Genomic DNA, 22,875 nt, shown 5'->3' with positions numbered 1-22,875 from the left:
TATGCTGTAATTAAAGTCCACCAGACAAAACTATCATTTATTCATTGAAAAGTGTTAAAAATTTCCACTAATTAAATCAATCCAAAGTTATTTCACAACATTCAACTAGTTCATCCCTGAACAGGGAATAAATGCATACATACAAACATGATTTTAACATAAAATTGTTGTCATTAAATGATAGACATGCTATGTGTGCAACATTAATATGAATCGGTCACACAATTGCGATAAAGATTAGTTGTATGACACCTACCATATCTGCATACATTTGTCCCCCAATGTTTGTCATGGAAGTGAAATAATATGCAAGGACAAGTTGAAGTTTATACTTTACATAAGGTCAATCGTGATATTCATCAGCTAATAATTATCCACTTTTTTTTATTAATTCGTTACAGTGAAAAAAGTTACAAAAAATTATATAACGAAGAGCTTTAGTCCTTAATTGTACACCTCATAGACTCATTAGTGATAAAGTTATTTAATATTTTTTATACATAAGTCAATAAACCATAAGGAATAATTTAAGTCGCGAATGGATCATGGGTATTTGCATGGATACAGGTAAGAAACTTGTTGCTGCATATTTGTTCAAAATTCTACAAGTATGTGCTTCATTCATTTAAAATTCCCCTTTTTTTATTAATGGAACTCTAAAGTAAACACGATAGTATATTACAATGGCATGTACGAGACGTTGCCTTTGACCTATTTTGAAATAGTCTTCAATATTGAGCAATATCGTGAAATATCGTTGCCATGTGCATGGTCGAAAGCGTGGAAAAATAGCATTAATGATGAGCTAGAGCTAGAGACTTTAGTACAGCAATTTATAAAGCTAATAACAGCTTTTTAGTCCCTAGAGTAGGGATATTATGCATTTTCTTCTTAGAAATGTTTAATTATGATAAGTAGTCACATAACCTAACAATTCCCTAATAATGACTAGATATGGTCAATTTGTGAGACTAAGCTTCAAACTTTCATCTGATCCATATCTGTTCATATTGATAGATAAAGACTTAAAGCCTTAAATTGCAATTTTGATCCATGAGATTAACAGATTCAATTCATAGCTTCATACACACTAATAATGCAATAACTCCCTCAGGCTCTACATATCAGCAGAAGCAACAATGACAGAATTTTCAATAGAAAAAGACATCGAAACCCCAAATATACTCCATTATGTGTAAATTTACAGTCTATCAATATTGAGATGATAAAACATTTCGACCTACATACAACATCCATATCCTATTTTATTTGAGTTTGTAAATGATAAACATGAGAACTTTATCAATATGTAATGAAGATTTTCAGTTTATGATTCAATATTATTTGAGGTTTCATATGTACATCTATGATTCAATGAAATATTAAAGCTATGTATATGAATTTTGTAAAAGTTTGTTTCATATGTGGCTAGTGAATGTCCATACAAATTGCTTTATGCATAGGTATGATGTACATTTGATGTTTCTGTTTATGGCTGTGATTAAGAGATCAGAAGCCGATTTCTGAGTATCTCTTAGCAATTATCCGTCATGTTCTCTGGTGTATATAGCAACACTAGTCATGCTATACCATATTCTCTAGGATGAATAGCAATTCCAAGCGAAACAAATAAGGAATGCTTCGTCACGGAGCTTTAAAGCTCCGCTAAAGCTTTCTTATTACCTATGTGTGGCATCCATGCGGCTGTCAAATATAGACAGCTTCCACGAGTCATTTTATCCATGTCGGAGAGACATAGTGAGTTACCTAATGTCGAAATATCCTCTATCCATTCAATTTGTAGATGTCTTGTACAAAAGCTATTAAATATGGCCTACATATGGTTCATTATTCTCGATCGCTAAACGTTCAAGTGTGGCCCACGCTATAGACATCAGTAATTACAATTCAAACCAATAGGCGTTTCATCTGACAGTCGCTAGTAAGCCACTTGCCTGAATTTGATGACATTATAGACCATTTTAGACTTCCATGAATTGAAAGCTTTCAAGTTTTGTCTTTGTAAGTTTGAAACTAGTACATGAGCTTATTGGAAAAACCTAAACTGCTTATTTAATAAAGACATGTAAATTACAGATCATAGCACTCAAAACTTCAAGAAACAGTTTAAAGTCTTTAAAAATTGATGAAACATAAATCACATACACTTTAGTGTCTATGAACTTATCATCAAAATTTTATTCATGTCAGTTTAAAATATTTAAAGAATAAAGGAACTAAGCCACGTATACAAAAAAAAATTATTAACAATTTGGTATGTCCTCGTTAAATGCTGTTCATCATTTATGACAATTTTGTTTCGAAATTTCTGGAAAATAAATTTTTAATATTTTTTCAAGTTTTTTCGTTGCTGCTAATTGAATAATTTATTGAATCTGATCGATAGCTTGAACATAAAAGTCTTTAAAATGCCATTAACAATAAGGAATAACAAACTTTGTGTAACTTATGCATGGTTCACGTGGTAATCGACAATATACATTAATTGATTCCTTCCCAATGTTTATAATCACGTCATTTTCTATATTTTCATTGCCATTCGTCATCGTTTCCTTCCTATATCTCATAATTTATTCCTTTCTTCACTTCTTAGACACATAATTGCTATAATTGATGAACATGACCGTACGTCGTTGTGGAAAATGGTGGACAATGAATATTTAAATAAGCGAAAAAGCCATTTAACCAGTACAAGACACAAGTTCTGATCAATATCGGCAGTGAATTTTTCGGTTCAGGGACTTGTGTAGCTCATTTAATTATACATACAATTTCGATCCTTGTCCTTCTTATTTAACTAAGCACCAATATCACTGCCATTGCTCATTGATCATTAATAGGATGATATCAAGGCCCTGATGAACGATGGAATTAATTTAACGACAAAAAGCTCTCATGACATCGATGATGATGAATTATTGGGCATGATTTGTTTGAGGGTAAAATTAAAGCTTATCGACGACATTTTTTAGTTCCAATGAAATGTTTTGACTGTGATTTAATAAAAAAATAATGTGAGAATATGTATGGACTTGTTTTTTGATGACTTGAATGTTTTATTATTGACTTTATGAATTTTTAATTTTGTAAAAGTTTATGGCTTACTTGTCATCGACTATTCATAGATTGAGGTCAATTGTTTTTATGTCAATAACTTTAGATTCTTAAAATTTTGGGGATGTGGACGAAATTTTTTTGGAATTTCCCCAGACATACTTAATACGTGATTTAAATGATCATCTATTCACGACTGCATTATTCTCAGTATTCCAGGTGTTCATTAATGACTACCATTAACAATTCTAGTAGCTAACTAATACTAACACTTTATACTTTGTTTATAATTGATTTCACAAGAAGCTATCATTAGCAGATTCTGGGAAATTTTGTTTATATCTAATGATATTATTGTTATCCTATTAAGGGGTTTAATATATTTATTGTTGTCAATCTGTTATGTTCATGACTGTATCTTATTGAGAAACACATGACGTATTACAGCGACGTATCAGTGTGTAGTTGATCATAGTATGAGTCAGAGCTAGAAGTCGACTTGAATTTTATTTGAAGTTGAGTCGACTCTTCAATACAAAATCCGAGTCGACTTTGAACTATGCTAAGTATGAATGTGGCTTTTCTAATTAACGAGTGCGAACTAGTGTGAGTCGTATCTTCATTTTGATAAAAGATATGAGTATATTAACTGGCTTAATATTAACAACGAGATAGCGTTCGAAGTGCTGCATTGTGAATAGTTCAAAATGCAAGTTTGATAGAACTGTAATTCCGATCGGATATAGAATCAACTGTACTATAGTCTACCATAACATTAAGAGATAATCCGAATAACTTAACGCTTAATTTCCTAAGTTGCCTATATAAAGTCGTAAATTCAATCATTGATTGCTCTCGTCTTTGGTTCTTTATTATGTGTAGTCAATATTTCATTTTATTACAATAGTCCAGTGATGGACAACCTTTTATTTTTCTCGTCACACATTGGTGGTGAGCCACAATTGATACCGAACAAGGTATACGATTTATGGCTTTTCCAAAAAAATTATGACGGCACACTAGTGAACCTCGTCATAGAGGTCACGACTGCTATAGCCTCGAATATTCTGTGTTATACTTTTGACTTCTAACTTTGTCCTACATTGCAACGTTTGTTTTACTAATAAATCACGTCTCTAATGTTTATGCGACCAATTAATCTCAAATAATCCTATTTTCCATCAAATCACTTTATGATAGACAAGCTGTGAATATTAGCTCAAATAATCACTCAAAAGACCTGCAATATTCAACAATAAATTGGGTTTTTTTTTGGATATTAGATGATCGCGTTGACAGAGTTCCATTAAAATCATTTTCTATGTAAGCAATTACACGAGCGTACATACGGACATTTATTTTTATTCGCTTTCAATCCGTGCATTGATGAAAAGGAGACGCTTAATTATGAATAATTACAATTCAATGGTCACTCAATGTTCTTGTCCGTGATATTGTAATGCCTGTGTGTCATAACATCTGACGCATATTATGCATGCACAATGTCGAATAATTATAACTTCCTACATCATTTTACACTTAACACAAAATGGAAAATTATATATATACATGTATACATTCTAGAAGCAAAATCACAACAAGAAGTCCAGGACATGGACGAAGACAGAATACAAGAGTGGAAAGGCGGTGGTGGACGCTTAGACGAATCACAAATTATCACACAATCTCCAAAAAGCGAAAAATTCGTGCCACAAATGGCAAATGTAGGGAAAGTGAAATTTCAACCGCCAAATGTACCCGTGATATTTGTCCTTGGCGGTCCTGGAAGTGGAAAGGTTACACACTGTGATACATTGATGCAAGAGAAACGCGGCCTTACTCATATAAATATGATGGATCTATTACAACAATATGCTATGGGCAATGGTAAGAGACACGTAAATAAACGTCAAAAAATATATTCTTTTATTGATTTCCGTTGTTCATTTTCCGAAATTCGTCAATAATTAAGCGAAATTATTTGTGGACAGTACAGCAATAAAGAAGAATAATAAAAAATAACGGAAAGTTTCGACATAAGTTGATTAATATTTTATCAGGGCCAAAATATGTTTCATTCTCATCACTAATGTCTGCTGTAAATTATGTAAAAAAAAAGAGTTTCTTCCTTCCATCCTGAAAATTTTATTTTTAAAACTTAATTCGAAAATCTATTTTTCTTTGTTCTTTAATAAATCAAATATAATTATAAACAAATTATTTCTATGTACATTATAGACATGCAAGATTTTTCAAAATTACCCTCCAAAACCGTTACGGAAGTATTGATGCTTGAGGTAATTAATAAATCCGTTTTATTTGTGGTATTATGATTTCATATGACGACAGATTTTGTCAACAAAAACTATATTTTTTGCACGTGTATATGAAACTTGTGTACATTATGATTATTGTTATTGGTCACAATTGAATAATTAATAGACATGAAAATTTTGAGGTAAATTCTACCGATTTCATCCAACTCTATTATTTGCTTTACTAATTTTAAACTTTGAATACACGAGGAAATAATGTTGTCCTACTTAATAGTTTAAAAAGTTCAACAAATTGAGTTTTGTTTGAACTTTAGGAGCTTTGATGAATTTTTAATCAAATAACGGATAATTTATATTTGAATTTTTACAAATTATTGTCAGTTGCATGCCCTTTTTGTTTACTTCAAGTCAGAATTCAATCATCATTAAAATCTACCTTAATTTAATTATTAGATCTATTTATTGCATAATAACATGAGCAATCCAATCAAAGTATCTTGAGAGCATTAATTATCGAATTCAATAACTCTGTACTTGCAATTTGTATTATTATCAAATTATTATGATAAGTTTCAACTTTAATGTGATTTATTTCAAGATTTCCAGTTTAAAAGCATAAACTTTACACTTAATAAAGCTTAATCATCATCATATTAAGCTAATCTATCCTTCTACACTTTCTTTAACAAGTTTTTCTATAGAAAAACTCACAAGAAAAGCTTTCATAAATTAATTTTCTCGTAGATATATCAAAACATAAGTTTTATTACACGGAAGACATGGATATCCAATATTAACACTTGTAAAGATCTTATCACATTAGAATACTTTAATTGAATATATGAAATCATATCATGATAGCACAATATAGTAAACCTAATCAAATTATTATAAAATCATGTCCTTAATGTAGATGAAAATGTCACCGGCCGCAAAAGCTTACCTCATTTCTGGTTACCCTCGTTCAATGCGTGATGTTGTTGAATATACTGAAAAGGTATGTCTATATACATATTATATTGATTAAATTACATGCCATAATAAATATTGTATATCAATTTGACTTAAAGATTCAGGTCTTGAACGGTGTCATTCTCATATCATGGCGTCAATCTGTATTGAAGAAGCAAATTGACTTCGGTGCAAAACTTGGACATGGTAAATGACTCTCATAATTTAATTTGTTGAAGTACATTATGCAAATTTTGATTTTATTCTTAATAGTGGTCCTTTCCCTCGCAAAAATGGAACTAGAGAATTTTTTCAAAAGTGTTATGCCTGTCGCGGACTATTTTGATCAAAGTGATATGCTTGTTGCAGTAAGTTTACAAATAATTAGAATACTATAATTAATTTAATTATTGTGTAAATATTTAGATAAATGGCGAACGTGCACCAAGTGAAGTATATAAAGATTTTCGTGCTGCCGTTTTGGATATATTGCAAGCGAATGAAAATCAAGAAGCGGTACTGAATGGTGTAGCTGGCATAGGTCATGGTAATGATGAGATTCCTGGAAGTATAGTTAGTGTAGAAACAGCTCCAAAACAAGAGCCAATTAGAGTAAGGGAGGCGATGATGGTTACGACACCACCAAATGCAATAGAATCACCAGTTAGAGTTAAGACAAAGATGAATGGAATGGTCGGCAAGAATGTAATTGAAGTGGAAACGATAGAAAATCATTTCGACAGTGTCTATAGAATACCTCCGATAATTTTTGTAATTGGAGGTCCGGGTAGTAATAAAACAATGCTTTGTTTAAAAGCTGTTGGCATGAATGCTGGATGGGGTCATTTTAGGTAAGAAGTAGATTAATATTTGTCAATAATTGATTGTTAATTACAACTTATGTCTATAGTACTGGAAGGACAATAAGAACAATAGCCGAATCAGATCCGAAACCATTAACCGAGAACTTTGCTATAAAGGAAGCATTAATGGCAGGCGAAATGGTGTCGAAAGAGAGTATGGACAAACTCATACATACAAACATACTTCAACTTATAAATAAAAAGGGTATTATTATTGATGGATATCCTCGCGATCTGAATCAACTTTATGATTTCGAAGAAAGGGTTTGTGAATTTTAAAATTCAAGCATGATATTCCGTTTCATGTATTTTAATTCCGTCTTACTTTTTATTTTGCAGTATGATCAAAAGCCACCTATCATTATGGTAGATACTTCAAAGCTTCAATTAGGTAGAAGTAGATTAGATGACTCAGTTTCAGCATTTCGGAGACGATTGGAAATATTCCGATTACAAACAATACCCATGTTGCAAGCATTAGATATGGCAGGTCGACTAAACATAGTAAGTGCTCTTAAAATATTTAAAATCCAGAATTTTTTCACAACGACAGTTCCTCTGTCATAAAAGCTACATACGACACACATTTTTGAATATTTAATTGTTTGTTGAATATTTTAGATTTACGGAGATCCTGGAATGGCATCCGTACAGCGAGAATTTGAGAGAGTTATTAGACAGTTTATTGACATAGTAAGCGGTAATGACGTACCGCCGATGAATGGAGATGCTCAACCCAGGATTATAAGTGGATTATATAACCGCAATTCACATACTGATCCAAAACGGATGAGTAAACAAAGGATGAATGGTATGAATCACGAAAATTTGCATGACTCAATGCCTGGCGTCATACCAACAATTAGCAATCACGTTTCCAATTATGTAAATAACCATCAGAATGGATATGTTACGAATGGTCACTTAGGTGCTAATAAAAGTTATACACATCCACGAACCAATACGAACGGTACTATTCCAAATGGTCGTCGTCCAAATTTAAGATCAATGCTACAGGATGCAGAAATGGATTCACACATGTAATGATCGTCACATAATTCGATAGTTTTCCTCAAAATTAATTCTATTGATTATTTAAGTTTTCAAACATTTTGAGTGGCATGTGTGCCAAAGCAGTAAAATGATTTATTTTTTGTTAAAACTTCTGTGCAGCAAGTTAAGGAAGACTTTTAATGAACACTCAAAAATAAGTAAAATTTAGTTTTTATCTTATTTTTGCATATTGAAATTTGAATTGTTAAGGTAGTTTTATTTGAAGCCTAAGTTGGATAGACGTTGTTGGAAAATCATTGTTGAGAGGTTCCATAACCTCAAAGGATCGATGGATTAAGTTTGAAGAATTGTTAAAGTTTGATAAATTATCTCAGTATATTCACATACTAGCTTTCATGTTATTTTAAATACCTACCAAAATTTTATTCGTCTAGCGATGTTATATGTTATCTGTATCTGCATCCATTAGTTATTTTTCTTAATTATTCATCATCGTGGAGCATTTGCCATTGGGACTTTTTGTTGATATTCCAAGAAAACTGTCTAGAGACAAGAATTGAGAATTTTTTAAGGACGCCTACCAGATCCACAGTTTTTATACTCGCGGCATGGCAAATGAAGCATACTTGAATGTTTGAAATGCTTATATTTATTGATGGCCATTCTGTTAACTGTGACATTTTCATTCTTTGCTTCTGGCTTCTTTTTTTCATGTGGGCATATCAGAAATGCTCTAGACAGTCGTTATTGTGGAATTAAATCAAATGTACAAATGCTGAATTTCTTTAAAATTAAATTCATTTTTAAGACTATAATAAGATCAGCCCTGGTGGACTCGCATTGCAAAATTTACATATTGAGTATGAATAATTTTGTAGTTGCATCAAATTAATCACAAAAATTCATCCTTAATTGTCCATAATTGAAAATTTGTCACAATATTATTCTACATGCATCCACAAATATTAATTAGTTCCATTATGATTTAGGATATAGCTTAATAATTTATGTTTAGATTTTCAAATGAAAAATTGAGGAAAAATATTTTTAAAGAAAATTTCTTGGAAAATTGAAAATAATTCATGTTAAATATATCATTAAATGTAAAATCTTTTAAATATTTTTGTTGCATTATTAAAGAAGTTAAGGACGAGATAAGTTTAGTATTTATTGTAAAAAAATTTTGTTGGAGGATGAGATGAAAAGAAAGTTGTTCTTAAATAAAAAACACACACAAGTAGTACAAAAATATATTGCTTTATTTACTTCCATCTCTTCCTGGAACGCACGCGAACCTTTAGTCGTGGGAATTCTAGAAGATGTCTGAAATCGACTCTATCCATCAAAATCGTTTATAGTTCGGAAAATTACGGACATTTTCCCAGGACAAATCCCTGTCAGTTGATCTACCCTTCCTCATGATCTCTTAACGTCTACAAAATATTTGCAATTTTGCTTCAGGTTTAATTTCAGAATCCTACATACATTTGGAAGAACGTGTAGCTGACCCGTGTGACATTCAAAATAACAAACTCACCTTTCAAAACGTCAATCTACTCCTCTGCAATCATTCACGAGAATGTAACAGATAAAGAAACAATTCGTAATAAGCTAACTAGCGGACTCTAGTGGTTCCTAAACATTTTAGAGGAGTTCACAACTATTTATTTTTGCGACACGCCTTGATGAATCCTCGATCGAAACCCCAAACGGAATTTCCATATTTCATGTCATTTCCATATTTTTTATGATTTTGCTATACTTCGACTTAGCAGAAGATTTTGATTGGATTTTGGCAACACTGAAGTTTGGGAAATTGAGAGATACAGTATTAAACCCTAATTATGCTTATTTGTTCAAAGGTATGTGAATTCAATAATCACTTAGAAGAGTCAAAACGAGTCCTCAAAGTAGCTACAGTGTAAATTGACAACTATTCAAGGCTTCCTTAATCACGTACCTAAAATTCACAGCGTTCAAGCTTCAAAGCTATGAACAATTCACATACAAATCTATGAGAGTCACGAGAACAAAAAATGAGAGTTGGCACTCAATTTGAGAGCACGAGAGAGTTTCATAAACACATACGTGAGGGTATACACAAGAGATACTTATTATCCAGTATTGATTGAAATTTTCTACAGTCAAATCATTTTTTTGCAAGCAGCATAACAGTTTTATTATTGTGTTATTGCATCAAGGTATGGAATTAAACTATCATATTACAGACTTTCTATAATCTGTATTACAATGTTAAAGTAATTACATCAAGTGATGAAATCTAGTGACTAAATTTATTTCATAATTTGTGCATTGATTATGAAGTTTAATGAAACTTTTTGTGTCAATCGATTTTTTTTGTGCATTCTCACATTTTCTGCTGACGTGGACTGCGGCACATAACCCAAAATTTATGAAAGCGTCCTTGAGTCAAAATTGACTCGCTTAAATTAAGCAATTCGTACATGAAACTTTAGACACTTTTTCAAAATCTGTTTTTAATAAAAATAATAATAAAGTTTACATCAGTGTGCATTTCATTGAGCATAGCAAAAAATGAGAGAGCGTTTCAATTTGAGAGAATCAAACAGCTGTGCGCGCGGGAAATGAAGAATTTTTTGAGATGAATGAAAACAAAGTCCATCGTGCATTTACTTTTGATTCTCTTAGAAAATTGACTTTTTATTATCAACTGACGGAAGAAATTTTAATTCTCGTGCGGTTTTTCTATACCAAAATAAAAACTTTATGTCAGCTCAGCTGTGGGAAAATTTCTCATATAATGAAAAATTCACTAGACACTTATTGTGTGTATGATTCTATTTTTATAAATTATACTTATTAAATAATTTTTTCATCTCCTCAGTCAGAATTCAAAGTTTGTAGAGGCAGGAGCTCAACAGTCCGAGCGTGAATTAGCAAATATTATCTAGTGAATCTTCACGGTACAGCACAAAAACTAATCATCATGGTATGTAGACTTTAACTGGATGTTGTGTAATAATCATCATCAATTTTTCATTTATTATCAATCATTTCTCTGACATTCATGACCTTATCTCTTCTATGTGAATACATTTTATCATGCTCTGATTGTAGTCATCTCGAAAAAATTTATACGGCTTACAGCTTCTCACTTTTTTCTGACCTTCAAAACATATTAAATGAAAGTATGATATGAAATATTGCGGAGGATGACATTAGCGCGGTTATCATGTTGGAACTTGTTTTTCTGGGAATTTTGTGGGGTTTAGTGATGAGTAGTTGAATGATTTAATAGACTTTATATGCAATTTGTGAATAATTTAGGTCTAGTTACAAGTTAGGGAAAGTACATTGATAAATACATTAGATTCAATATTGAGACTGGGTAACTGACTAGTTATGGCTATCATATCCATAGTGCAGTAGAACGTAAGTTCCTTTAAATGCAAATTATCAGCATGAGGCTTAAATTTAGTATATTTTCCACTTAGAATTAGTTCAAACTAGTATATAGCGGCTTATAATTTGCAAATTCATTAATTCAGTTGAATACGAGTTAGGTTCCAATATAAAGGAATCAGCTTAGAACTCTAAAAGCACATTAAATGAAAACAACAGAAAATCTGACATCAGATCAACATCAGACTCTGGCCTGAGGTAAAATTCAATGAAATCCGGCCTAAGTATAGATTCAAGACGGTCTAGGTCCGGAATTTCGGCCATTTCAACTCCTTGTGTCTTCCGGATAGGCCATAAATGAGAATAAATCGTTTTAGGGAAATTAGTCACGATTGTTATGCTCTGAAAACATCTAAAACCTCCTTCATATGACTTTCCTAAAATCGTCTAAAATATTCAAACATTCAAAGTTTATTGCCATTTAGTTTTGTTGTCAGTCGGCATTGATGAGTCTTTTTTGAAAATATAATGAAGTGCTGGTTATTGACAGGATGATGGCAGACAAAGTGTTGAAACAAACGGGGGGTTCAATCTCCTTCCCTCTGGCATGTGACTTTCTTTAAGTGATTTTCAGTAAATCTAAATTGATTAATAGACTTCCTCAACTTCCTAGTCTGCAAAAAGCCTAAAGCATTTTCCAATAAAAAATCAGCTACACCAAAATCCACATTAAGCACAATGACATTGATTCTACAAAATATCATTTATAAAAAGTCACAGTTGACATACCACATCGACTACATATCATGTGAATAATTGAAGTGCGTGCAAGGCATTAAATCTTCGCTATTAAAACGAGCTAGCGAATAGAGAATATTTTCACATCATGTGAATGCTAACACTCACTGAGATTCTATAAATAGCCACAACTAATTTCTTCTTAACAAACAGCGTCCTGTCTCATTAAAAAATTTGTTAAGCTTAATTTAGCTAAAAAATGAAATTTTTAAATATAAAACAAAAATAAGGAAGGAAGAATCGGGTGAAGTAACTTAAAGTCATTAAATAATGTAAGATGCATGACTTATTGATTTTTTTTAAGTCTCGTTCAATCTAATTTTAAAATCTCAATTGATCTTGGCCTTCATTCACGAGAGTTTTTCCTCTCAACTGCTATAATCTTTTTCGCGTCACAGCAATCGTTGAGATTTTTTTTTTCATTGTCAATTTTATTTATCTTCTTTTTCTTCAAATTGAAAGTGTCAAGTGGAACTTCTCTAAATAAAAATGGCGGAAATCAAGAGCGGATGTAAACACAATTCATGTGAGAATTACGACGTCAAAAATTGCGAATGTGATAATAAGCGGCTATTAGAAAATGTAACTATTTATTGTGTGGTAAAAAAGGGGTTGATTCACAAATGATGTCTTTTTTGGAAATGGGAATGTGAGATTACCTAGAAGTGATGCTTAATCCTTTTGAGAGCTTCAATCCATCTTTCATGAAACCTCCCACTCTCAAATGCCAGACGTCATAGGTGAACGACCCCAAATAAATAAATCCCATCAAAATTCACATAAACCGATAATAATAACAATAATGGCTAAAATTATCGCGGTTTGATGATAAAAAAATTCATAATCATAATTTTCGGTCTGTAATGACTTTGTATACATTACCGATCGATGACAGATTTTTTCTTTTTGAAGTTTTCGCGGTGTTTATGATACTTTCGTAAACAAACGGTAAATGGACGACGAGATTTGTGATTTTCTGAACGCTGTTTGATGTGAAAAAATTTAGATTGAGACTTGGCAAAATATGCAAGGCTTTTTCATTTTCACGTAAATTTTTTGTTACTTTTTGAGTCTTGTAAACAAAAATGAAGATTTGCAGGAAATATTTGATTACGTTATCTCGTTTCTTGCGAAGACTCTGCTTGTAAATTGCTAGGTTAAGTGAACTCTAAACATACTTGCATTTGAGAGCAATTTCATGAATTTAATTCGATATTTGAATGGATTTGTTTGAAGTTTCTTCTCAAAAGAAGTCATCAAAGTTGAATAAATGAGGATTTTCAGACAGATTTAAGGAGAATTTTGTTTATTTTGAAGTGATTTCACTGCTTTTAAAGCTTCTTAGAAATCTTGAGATGAACTTAAAATTGTAACGGTTGGTTTTTATTTCGAAATATTCTGAGAAAATGAAGCCAACTTCACGCAGTTTATTGAAAGTCAATAACAGATTAATTTTAAAAAGTTTTTTGTTTTTAGTGTATTTTAATTAATTAACGGTAGTAAATACGTCAAAGAAGATTAGATTAACTTTAGAAGCATCGCAGAAGGTCTAGAAAATGGTTGGAAGTGCAATAAATCGAAGGTTTTTATTAATTTCAATATTTTCCAAATTTATTTCTAAAATTCAGTAATTTGGCTTAATTTTCAAGCTCTGTTGTAACAATGAGAACTTCTGTTTGAGCTCTACGACAAGGAAATTGTATTTTATATAGTTCATGCAATCAATTGAAGAGAATCTAACAACTAACATCTAATTCTAAAATAATTCCACTCATTAGTCTATATTTTCACTTTATATTGAATGTATCTGACAGTATGTAGTCATAAAAATATTAATCAGTATTTTCCCATTAACACGTCCATGCTAATGTTGACTAAAATCCATAAACAATTTGGTTAGTAATCTTTTTTGTCCCTTAATAAATTACAACTTTCCACAATGATTATCGTAATTTATGTCTGTCCAAAATTGGAACTAAACCTTTTTTGTTCTTTGTATTTTGACTACAATCTATTCTGTCTGTTCTATTTTCATAATTCAAAATAAAAATACATAAAAAAAATAGTTATTCATGTGTCATCAGATGGCTAATGAGCATGAGAAAAAACAAAAGGCACAAACATCATCACGACAGACATCTGTAAGTTAGTGATAGAAAGAATATAATAATAAAAATCGATAATATTGCATGAAGGATATAAACAAATAAATAATAATAAAAAAACGACACAATGATGAATAGTTCTAACTCATTCATTTAACTTCACCATCATCCATACACATATATCCATTGCAAGTAACTGAATACGTGATGAGCTTTTTTTTACTTTACTTTTGCCTTGTTTTTCCTTATACTCATAACAATATTGTGTATATTGATCATTTTCAACATATGGAACGACAATATTAATAAATCATTTCTTTTTTCTCCTTTCGCTTCTTCTTTATCCTACTTTTACAGGTCAATGACTCGAAAGTACCAATCATTTGGGTATTAGGTGGTCCAGGATGCGGTGAGTGTGACTAATGTTTGACGTCAAATATTAAGAGTATGAAGTGAAGTCACTTGTTAATCCTTAAGTCATGGGGAATATTTTTTTTTTGTTCTCAGTCATTCAGTCAGTCTGTTGAATTTACTGTTGCTGGATATTTATTGTTTTGTTAAGTATCTCCAAGGAGCAATTGTGCAACTTTGTATATTTCAATTGAGTTAACTGATGGTCTTTTTGTTGGCTTTAGAGAGGGTATGGGGTTATTGAGGCAACAAGGAGGATAAAAACAAGTTTACATTCTGATGTTTGACTTTGTGTCTGGTTCTTGTTAATCTATAGTGGGCAGTAGATATCATTTTTATATAATTGAGAGCTAGATCCATGAGATGTCCACTTGGGAGTGACTTCTAAGAAATAACTAAGTGACTGCTGCTTCTGATACAGAACTCAGCACCGACCTACACAATATTCTATCAAATACCAAATGCGTTATCATATCTCTCAAATTACTCAATTCCTTACTAATTCCAAATTCATTTCTTTATCGTTGAAATAACAGGCAAAGGAACTCAATGCGATAAGATTGTTGGTGAGTAATATCGAATGATTTATTTTTAGCACGAATGTGTTGAATTATTGGATATATTTTCTCCTTTTTTATATCACTCAAGCCAAATACCATTTTAATCATCTCTCAACTGGTGATTTATTAAGAGCTGAAGTAGCATCGGGCTCGGCAAAGGGACAGGAACTTCAAGCCGTCATGAAAGCAGGTGGATTAGTAAGCAATGATGTTGTTCTTGAGTTACTTGCTGCTGCCATCAAAAAGATTGAAAAACCAACAGGATTTCTTATTGACGGGTAAGGATTATACTATAGCTGAGATAAGATCTGTCATAATTGTTTGTAATTCTAATAAATCAGATATCCAAGAGAGGAAGCACAAGGACGTGCATTTGAGGAGGCAATTTCACCAGTTGATCTCATTCTCTACTTTGAATGTACTGATGAAACACTTGTAGCTCGTATTCAAGCTCGTGCTGCTGCCTCAACGGAAGTACGTGCTGATGACAATGAAGAGACATTAAAGACACGCATTAAGACATTTAGAGAAAATACCGAAAAGATTCTCGTTCAATATCCCGCCAAGCTTAAGAGAATTAATGCTGAACGTTATATTGATGAAATTTTCAACGATGTTACCGCAGGCATTGACGGTATATTGGCCAGCAAGTGATTTAATTAAATAAATAAATGTCAATTGTTTTTGTTATTTACTTTTTTTCTGTGTTTCCGTTGCGAATATTAATCGGGTAATTAAAAATTGTGAAAAAAGATTTTTTCAATAATGGCAATAAGAAATTTTACGCTTATATGAAAAAAATTCATTCAATTACGGAATTTTAGCCAATAATTATACATACATTAAAGTTATACGCACCGATTATTGAAGATTAATTTATTAAATAAAATAAATTTCAAGGTTCGAAATCAGATTTCTTAATATTCTTAACAGAGAATCGATTATTTGGATGCTTAATTGAACATTTTTGATGGATATTGTTGACATATGGATTTGGACCATTGGCAAGAATCTCACACACAAACATGACCTTTTTGATGCACGACATCACTTTCCAAGAAGCTTTATCCGTTAATGCAACACATGATGGCTTACGAATTTCAGGCGGATGTCCAGGCGCAAAAGCGCGATAATCAAAACATTCAAGCGGTTCTGAATTTGATGTTGAAAATTTACCTCCGGTCGTTTCATTTAATCCTACAAAGGCTAGCATTTCCTTTGATGTTGATGATAATTTGTCTGAATTTAAAAGGAGCTTTGATATCTCATTCGTTCGTCTCTCCGATGCAATGTGAGCCAGTTGACCTTTTACAGATTTACATGTACTGTATGCTGTTGAATAATTCTTTCTCTCTTTGTATAATAGAAACATACCAAGTGATGGTATACATGTGGCATTTTCAATTGCTAATGAGATACAAAGAGATAGAAAATGCAGTTAAGGCTATAGATTGTAAAGTGATGTGATGATTTAGAGTGGCTGCTTTTGTTTTAATTTTTCATTGTTTGTGCTGGATTTTTAGGGTTTATTGGAATTTTGCCAATTTGTTTGTGATTAATTTTATGAGAATAGCTGACTATATCCAGCAATGGACATTACAAATCCTTAACTAAGCAAGCCAATCCCACAGAAAATCTGAACATAATCTCTCATAAAAAGCACCACAAATAAAATCACTATAAAACATCACTTACGAGGAGGATGAGCATACATCGTATAGTAATCAAATCGAGTGTCATTTACGATGGAAGAAAAGTTTCTATTTTCCGGACATGCAAGTACTTCACAATTATCAAAATCAAGTGCTACATTCAATGATTTGTCGTTCACATCCTTTTTTGTGTAATTTTTAGTTGCTTGAATTTCAAAAAAGTTTTTATGCTGTCGACTTTTCGGGCTGAAATTAAATGCAAGTCCTCTACGAGACCGAGCATATGAAGCACAAAGTTTTACACTTTTTACATTTGTTGATGCTATTATCGTCTTATTTGAGCGCTGACAATGACGTAGAGGATAAAACTCAAGTTTCAATTTACTTTGATAGTCTTCACAAAGTTTTGTAAATGATAGCTCTGCAAATTTAAAAAGAAGTATGAAATAATACACTCTATGCAATCTCATTTTCAGTACTGATGATGTAAAATTTCGCAATGCTTCTATTTCACTCAATTCGTGTATATTTAAATATAATGCAATCATTTTACTATTGTAATTCAGTCAAGACTTCAAGAACATTATCATCACTGATGTCGTTCCATGACAATTCGACTTCAAAATTACTTATATAATGCATCTATCAAAGAACAGAGACACATGTACTGCTCATGAAATATTTATTCACATTTCCTTTTGTGTGATTATAGTTTTCCTTGAGATGGATTTTGTGAGAAATTGTTTTGGGTGTGGAGTTGGAGCTTAATGTTGAGACTATGTCGAAATTGAGCAACAAATTGGCAAAAATTAAGTAGAAAATAAGCAAAATTGAGTAACAACTGAGAAAACTAAGCAACAAAATTGAAAATTTTGAGCAAAAAATGAACAAAAGCTTACAAATCTGAGCAAAAATTCAGAAAAAGTAAACCAAATTGAGAAAACTCAGCAATAAATCAGAAAAACTGAGCAACAAATGAGCAAAAATTCTCAAAATTGAGCAAAAAATACAAAATTGAATTACAAATGAGAATATTGAGCAACAAATTAGAAATTTTGAGCAACAAAGCAGAAAAAGTGTCAAAAACTAAGCAAAAATTGAGAAAAACTGAGCAACAAATCAGCAGCGTAAACATAAATCTGAAACAAATTTTACATAAGGATCTTTGCAGGTGACAAGGATGTTATTCTAGCATTAAATAATACAACGTCTTTAAGTTCTTGAAACACACTTTTATTTTATTTCTCTTAAATTTTTCTTCTTTTTTTTCTTAATTTTTCTTTAATTAAAAATTCATCAGCATTATTTACTCATGTATGCTTATTTATTAAAGAGTATTCAAACAATTGAATAAATGAACAATTTTTTTTTCCACTTTATGTATTTATTTTTCGTTAAATATAGTTTTTCTTCTTATTTCATGAAAATAAATAAATCAGATATAATCTCTCGTTTCATTTAATAAATAATATTTACTTCATATATGATGAAAAATTATAACAGACCTGAAAAATGTTCATATCACAAAATTATTATTTATTTTCATTTACTCATTATTCCTCTCACTTTAATAATATAGATGGAAAGCGATGAATAATAAGAATACAACGATTATGACAGCTTGAAAGCTTAATTCATTCTTACAGCATTAATCAACCGTTGAAAGAGAGGAAAAAAATATATTTATTATATTAAATTTGAGTATGAAATCATATCAAATTCCAATAGTCAGAAACGAATTATTATATAACATAATGTATTAGAAATACCTTAACGGTAATAAAATTATTATTATTATTATTATTATTATGAAAAATATTCAGCAATGAATATGAAAAATTTATTTTGATTTAATGAGGTTAACATGCTGTACTTGGTTATGTTCAGAGCGAGAGAACTCTTATGTAAGTCAAGCAGGGGTGGATTCCTGGGAGAATTTCATGTCGATTTTCTTTTGATGCTCAGATATTCCTAGAATATTGCAGGGGTTTACCAGTAAATCTAGTCCATATGCCTCTCATTGCCGGACTAAAGCAACTATATAAATGGTCAAGTGATTGAGAACTCTGACTATGATTCATGACGACTAAAGCTTGCTCTTTTGCTGATTACCGATTGCTTATCAGCAATGCAACCTGTATCAGCTCCCTAAAATACTTTTATGTACCAAAAATATCGGTCGAAATCAGGCGTCACGTTTCCGTCAGCACAGTTTTACGTCTTGCAGTTGAAATGGCAATATAGTGATGCCCTACTGAATTGTGCTGCTGTGCATGTATTTTTGACTCAAAACTAATCTCATTTCCAACAAATTACAGCACAATAATCAACTTATTAAATAACTAATCTGATAAAAAAAAACTTTTAAATCCCAATGACTGCATTTGTGTTCTTGACCGATAAAAATTCAATTTTAAAATGCATAAACATTCCATTAACTTTCAACAAGCAACTATCCCCCAGAATTACAAAAATTACTAAATCGAATTTTCAAATTCAATTTGTGTCAAATAAAGAAAAACTTTTCCATTAATTTTCATTTCATTCAAGTTCAATTCGGACATGTAAGTCAACTCATTTACTGTCAGTTATCCAATCTATTAAAAATCATATTTATTTTCTGTTGGTACATTGTGCTGTAGATTAATACATATATGGAGAGTAAATTGGAAATTATATCAAAAAATTTGACATCGAAAACAAAGCTGTAAAATGAGAGTTGATTGGATAAAAAAGGCCAAGCATTTAATTTTTATTGACTTGTCTTTATATGCCACTTAAATCAACATACCATCAGCTGTCATAACCGAAATAGACTTTTACTCAATTTTTTTTTATATTTCTGTAAGCGCTTCCTTCGTTTACGTGTAAATATTAATTTTTTTTTGATGATAAAGTGTTTAATGCATTATCTAACATTATAATTTATTGATTAAGTGTTTATAGCTATTATTGATTACTTTACTTAATTTCATTTTTTTTTCTCTAATCTAGTCAGTTCTACTCAATTTTTATTTTTTTTTATTTATTAAACTTTTTTTTTTTAAATTCTATTTCACTACGTCTTTTAAGTTTTTTTTTATTTCTTTCACTTTATTAACACATTTAATTCTCCTTTTAAAAAGTTTTTTTTTCATTTCACTATTTGGAAAATTAGAAAGTTGAATTGAAATTGAATTAAAAGTTACATTATAGTGACTGCGGTTCACATTGATGTCATTATGGCAATTTTTAATTTTAATAAATTAATTTGAACTAGTTTTGTGGCTATAAGGTGGTGATGTTTGATAGTGATATATAGTGGTGGGGGTTAAGGTTCTTTTGAGTGAATTTGGAATGGATCATTCGACTTGACATCGAGCTCTAGCCGGAAGGTACATGACGAAGAATTGACAGTTTCTCTCCTTAGAATGGCGTGTGTCTAGACAGAAGTCAGATTCAGTGAAGAAAATAGACCTCAAGCCAAACACACACAGTCCTGGAGCCAGATTCTTAGCCATTCCTACGTCATGTGTCTTTTGAACTAGTTGATATCGAGTCTGAGATTTCGTAGGTGAATGATCTTGGAGTACATACAATTATAAGGTATCTCTAGGACACACATAGGATGTTTATCTTAAACAAATGAGACATAACTCTAAATGATAACCTAATTAATCAAATTACGAGACAATTGGTAATTCACATTGATCTAAGCTCAACTACTTGAGATTAATCTCATGAAAATGGATGTAAATCAATATATTAAGTTCCAAATTTTTGAAAATATCGTCTGACGATCTTCATTTTTAGTTCTATTTCTACATTTTTTTCCTTAATAGTAAAACACAACCTTTACTTGATCTGGTGCAACATTTATATCTATTAATGACTTAATGAGGACATTTTCAGCAACTTCTAATTTTTCCACTTGGGGATGTAGCTACTGTTGGAACGAAAAATGGGCAACATAATCACAATCATGTGAGATTCATTGTTTTCGCATCCTAATCCACAAAGATGTAGAGTTGATATTGACCATTACTCAAACTTGTTTCACAAGACTAGCTCTTTGTTCGTTAGGCCCGGAAGGCACACGACGTAGATATTGCAAAAACTCGCAAAGACAGAGTTAGTCTAGTCTGAGACTAGACTTATCGCCCCTAGTTCGCCGTTTCTTCGTCGTGTGATTTTTGGAAGGGCATTTACTTAAATAGAATCAAATCATATCATTCCAACTAGATGACTATCATACCACAGACAGATTTTGGTTATAATTTCCTACCTATGTATCTAAGGATAGACGATACATTTCCTATAACTTAAATTTAAGGTTTAGATTCTCTACATATCTTTGGTTCTTTGGTGTATATTGTTTTATTATATAAAACTAAAAATGTATGATTTATGGGATGGGTATGAACATCTAAAAATGGAGATCCTCATTCATTGTTTTATATCCTCATCAAAAGAGCCAAACCCTCGCGGATGGAAAATAAGAATCCTTAATTAAATTCAAGGTCAATGACATCAAAATGAAACGCAATCCAAAAATGACTAAATTAATGTCGAAATGTTGAGCTTTCATCAAAATAGAGTATCTTCTTGTTACTATATATCATCATAATAAATAAATTCCATTTCTTTCTCTTTTTATATGTCATCTTTAATATATTTTTTTACTACCCAAATTCGATATCGTTCTTTGTCATTCCTGATTGTAGTATCGCATTAAAAGCTTTATACTTTATTTTGAACGTCAGGTTTCATTCTTCTAGTTAAACATTTCTTAAATAATCATCTGCAAAAATATACAATATATTGGAAGGGAGAAGTTGTTTTTAGGTATATATATTATGTTGTAAATAGATATATATTATTATAATTTGATAGAGAATGAAAAAAGCTTTTTTGATTTTGTTGAGAAACATTTTGAAAGCTCAAAAATTTCATGAAATATATATATTTTTAGGTATGGGTGGGGTGTGGATGTGTAAATAGATTTTTTATATAGCAACAAAAACAATGGAATTAAAAAAGCAACAAAAATGGATGATTCATCATGAAATGGAGTATAGCAAGAAGCCAACTACGAACATGGAATAGAAATCACAATCACTCTAAGAAGCTTCACTAGTTATTATGCTTATGCTTATGATTCTCACTTTGTGTATTTACTTTTAAATTGTTGCTTTAATTTTTTGATTTATTCAAGCATTTTCTACGTGACATTTTCAAGTAAAGCTTTCTTCTCATCGCTTATGAAATGATTTAGCTCTGTGTTCTGTGTTTCGGCCTTTACATTATCACTCAATAGTGGATCTTTTTCCGAGTGCTTTGCATTATTGGAATTTTTATTATCGTTAATACTTTCCTCACAATTACTCTCGAGTGATTCAAGATTCTCCGGTTCCGTATCGATGTTACCGTTTGGTTGATAATTTTGATTGAGTCGCACTGAACTCGGACTGGCAGTGGCACTCGATAATGTGAGTGGATTTGGTGATTCTGGTGCAATTAAATTTTGATTTATTGAATTTTCTTTCTCATCGACTTCTGGATGAACATGATTTACGGTTGGTGATGTTGGTGGCTTGTCTAACTTGCCGATGAGATAATAGGTCATTAGTTGTCCTTTTCCTTTCACAGCAACAAGACCACGTTGTTCGAATGTGTAGCCAAACATTTGTAAAATTTGACACGTTTCTTCAGTGACTTGAATTGCACCGGCTTTTCCTGTGCTTTCCATTCTTGACGCCACATTTACTATAGATTGATGAAGAAGAAATAAGAAAGAAATCATTATT

The 22,875-nt window shown here is 31.3% G+C and overlaps 4 protein-coding genes across 8 annotated transcripts in view; 2 read left to right on the top strand and 2 right to left on the bottom strand.

Annotated features, from left to right (window-relative positions):
- Nucleotides 1-266: 266 nt before the first annotated feature.
- Nucleotides 267-9,157, top strand: LOC139100475 (adenylate kinase isoenzyme 5). Its single transcript, XM_070653067.1, has 10 exons — nt 267-567; nt 4,660-4,962; nt 5,314-5,372; nt 6,265-6,348; nt 6,422-6,509; nt 6,576-6,670; nt 6,729-7,153; nt 7,213-7,429; nt 7,505-7,669; nt 7,787-9,157. The coding sequence occupies exons 1-10, from the start codon at nt 546-548 to the stop codon at nt 8,207-8,209; spliced, it is 1,881 nt and encodes a 626-aa protein (XP_070509168.1). The 5' UTR covers nt 267-545; the 3' UTR covers nt 8,210-9,157.
- A 1,208-nt stretch (nt 9,158-10,365) lies between these two features.
- On the top strand, nt 10,366-16,131 carry Ak1 (Adenylate kinase 1). 2 transcript variants are annotated; one of them, XM_070653106.1, is made up of 7 exons: nt 10,366-10,380; nt 11,046-11,150; nt 14,428-14,502; nt 14,824-14,875; nt 15,414-15,443; nt 15,526-15,715; nt 15,779-16,131. In XM_070653106.1, exons 2-7 carry the CDS (start codon nt 11,148-11,150, stop codon nt 16,089-16,091), a joined length of 663 nt encoding a protein of 220 aa, XP_070509207.1. In that variant the 5' UTR covers nt 10,366-10,380; nt 11,046-11,147; the 3' UTR covers nt 16,092-16,131. The 2 variants fall into 2 exon arrangements, with proteins under 2 accessions (XP_070509207.1, XP_070509206.1); XM_070653105.1 differs by lacking the exons at nt 10,366-10,380; nt 11,046-11,150 and adding an exon at nt 12,836-12,943.
- A 201-nt stretch (nt 16,132-16,332) lies between these two features.
- Nucleotides 16,333-17,637, bottom strand: LOC139100454 (uncharacterized). The gene is made up of 2 exons (XM_070653045.1): nt 17,133-17,637; nt 16,333-16,844 (listed from the first exon to the last, which is right to left on the bottom strand). Exons 1-2 carry the CDS (start codon nt 17,635-17,637, stop codon nt 16,333-16,335), a joined length of 1,017 nt encoding a protein of 338 aa, XP_070509146.1.
- A 928-nt stretch (nt 17,638-18,565) lies between these two features.
- Ac3 (Adenylate cyclase 3) overlaps nt 18,566-22,875 on the bottom strand; it is a 52,646-nt gene continuing 48,336 nt past the window's right edge. For 2 of the 4 annotated variants that reach the window (XM_070653155.1, XM_070653156.1), the window contains exon 22: nt 19,165-22,834. In XM_070653155.1, coding sequence (XP_070509256.1) covers nt 22,290-22,834 — 545 coding nt within the window. In that variant the 3' untranslated portion in view covers nt 19,165-22,289. Of the gene's footprint in view, nt 18,595-19,164; nt 22,835-22,875 lie in introns of those variants that run through there. The other 2 variants (XM_070653159.1, XM_070653158.1) reach the window with 2 other exon arrangements.

Source organism: Chironomus tepperi, unplaced genomic scaffold (assembly GCF_022539635.2).
Source record: "Chironomus tepperi strain 1889 unplaced genomic scaffold, CSIRO-AGI_Ctep_v1 contig_67, whole genome shotgun sequence".
Lineage (NCBI taxonomy): Eukaryota > Metazoa > Arthropoda > Insecta > Diptera > Chironomidae > Chironomus > Chironomus tepperi.
This window is presented reverse-complemented; position numbering and strand designations above follow the sequence as displayed.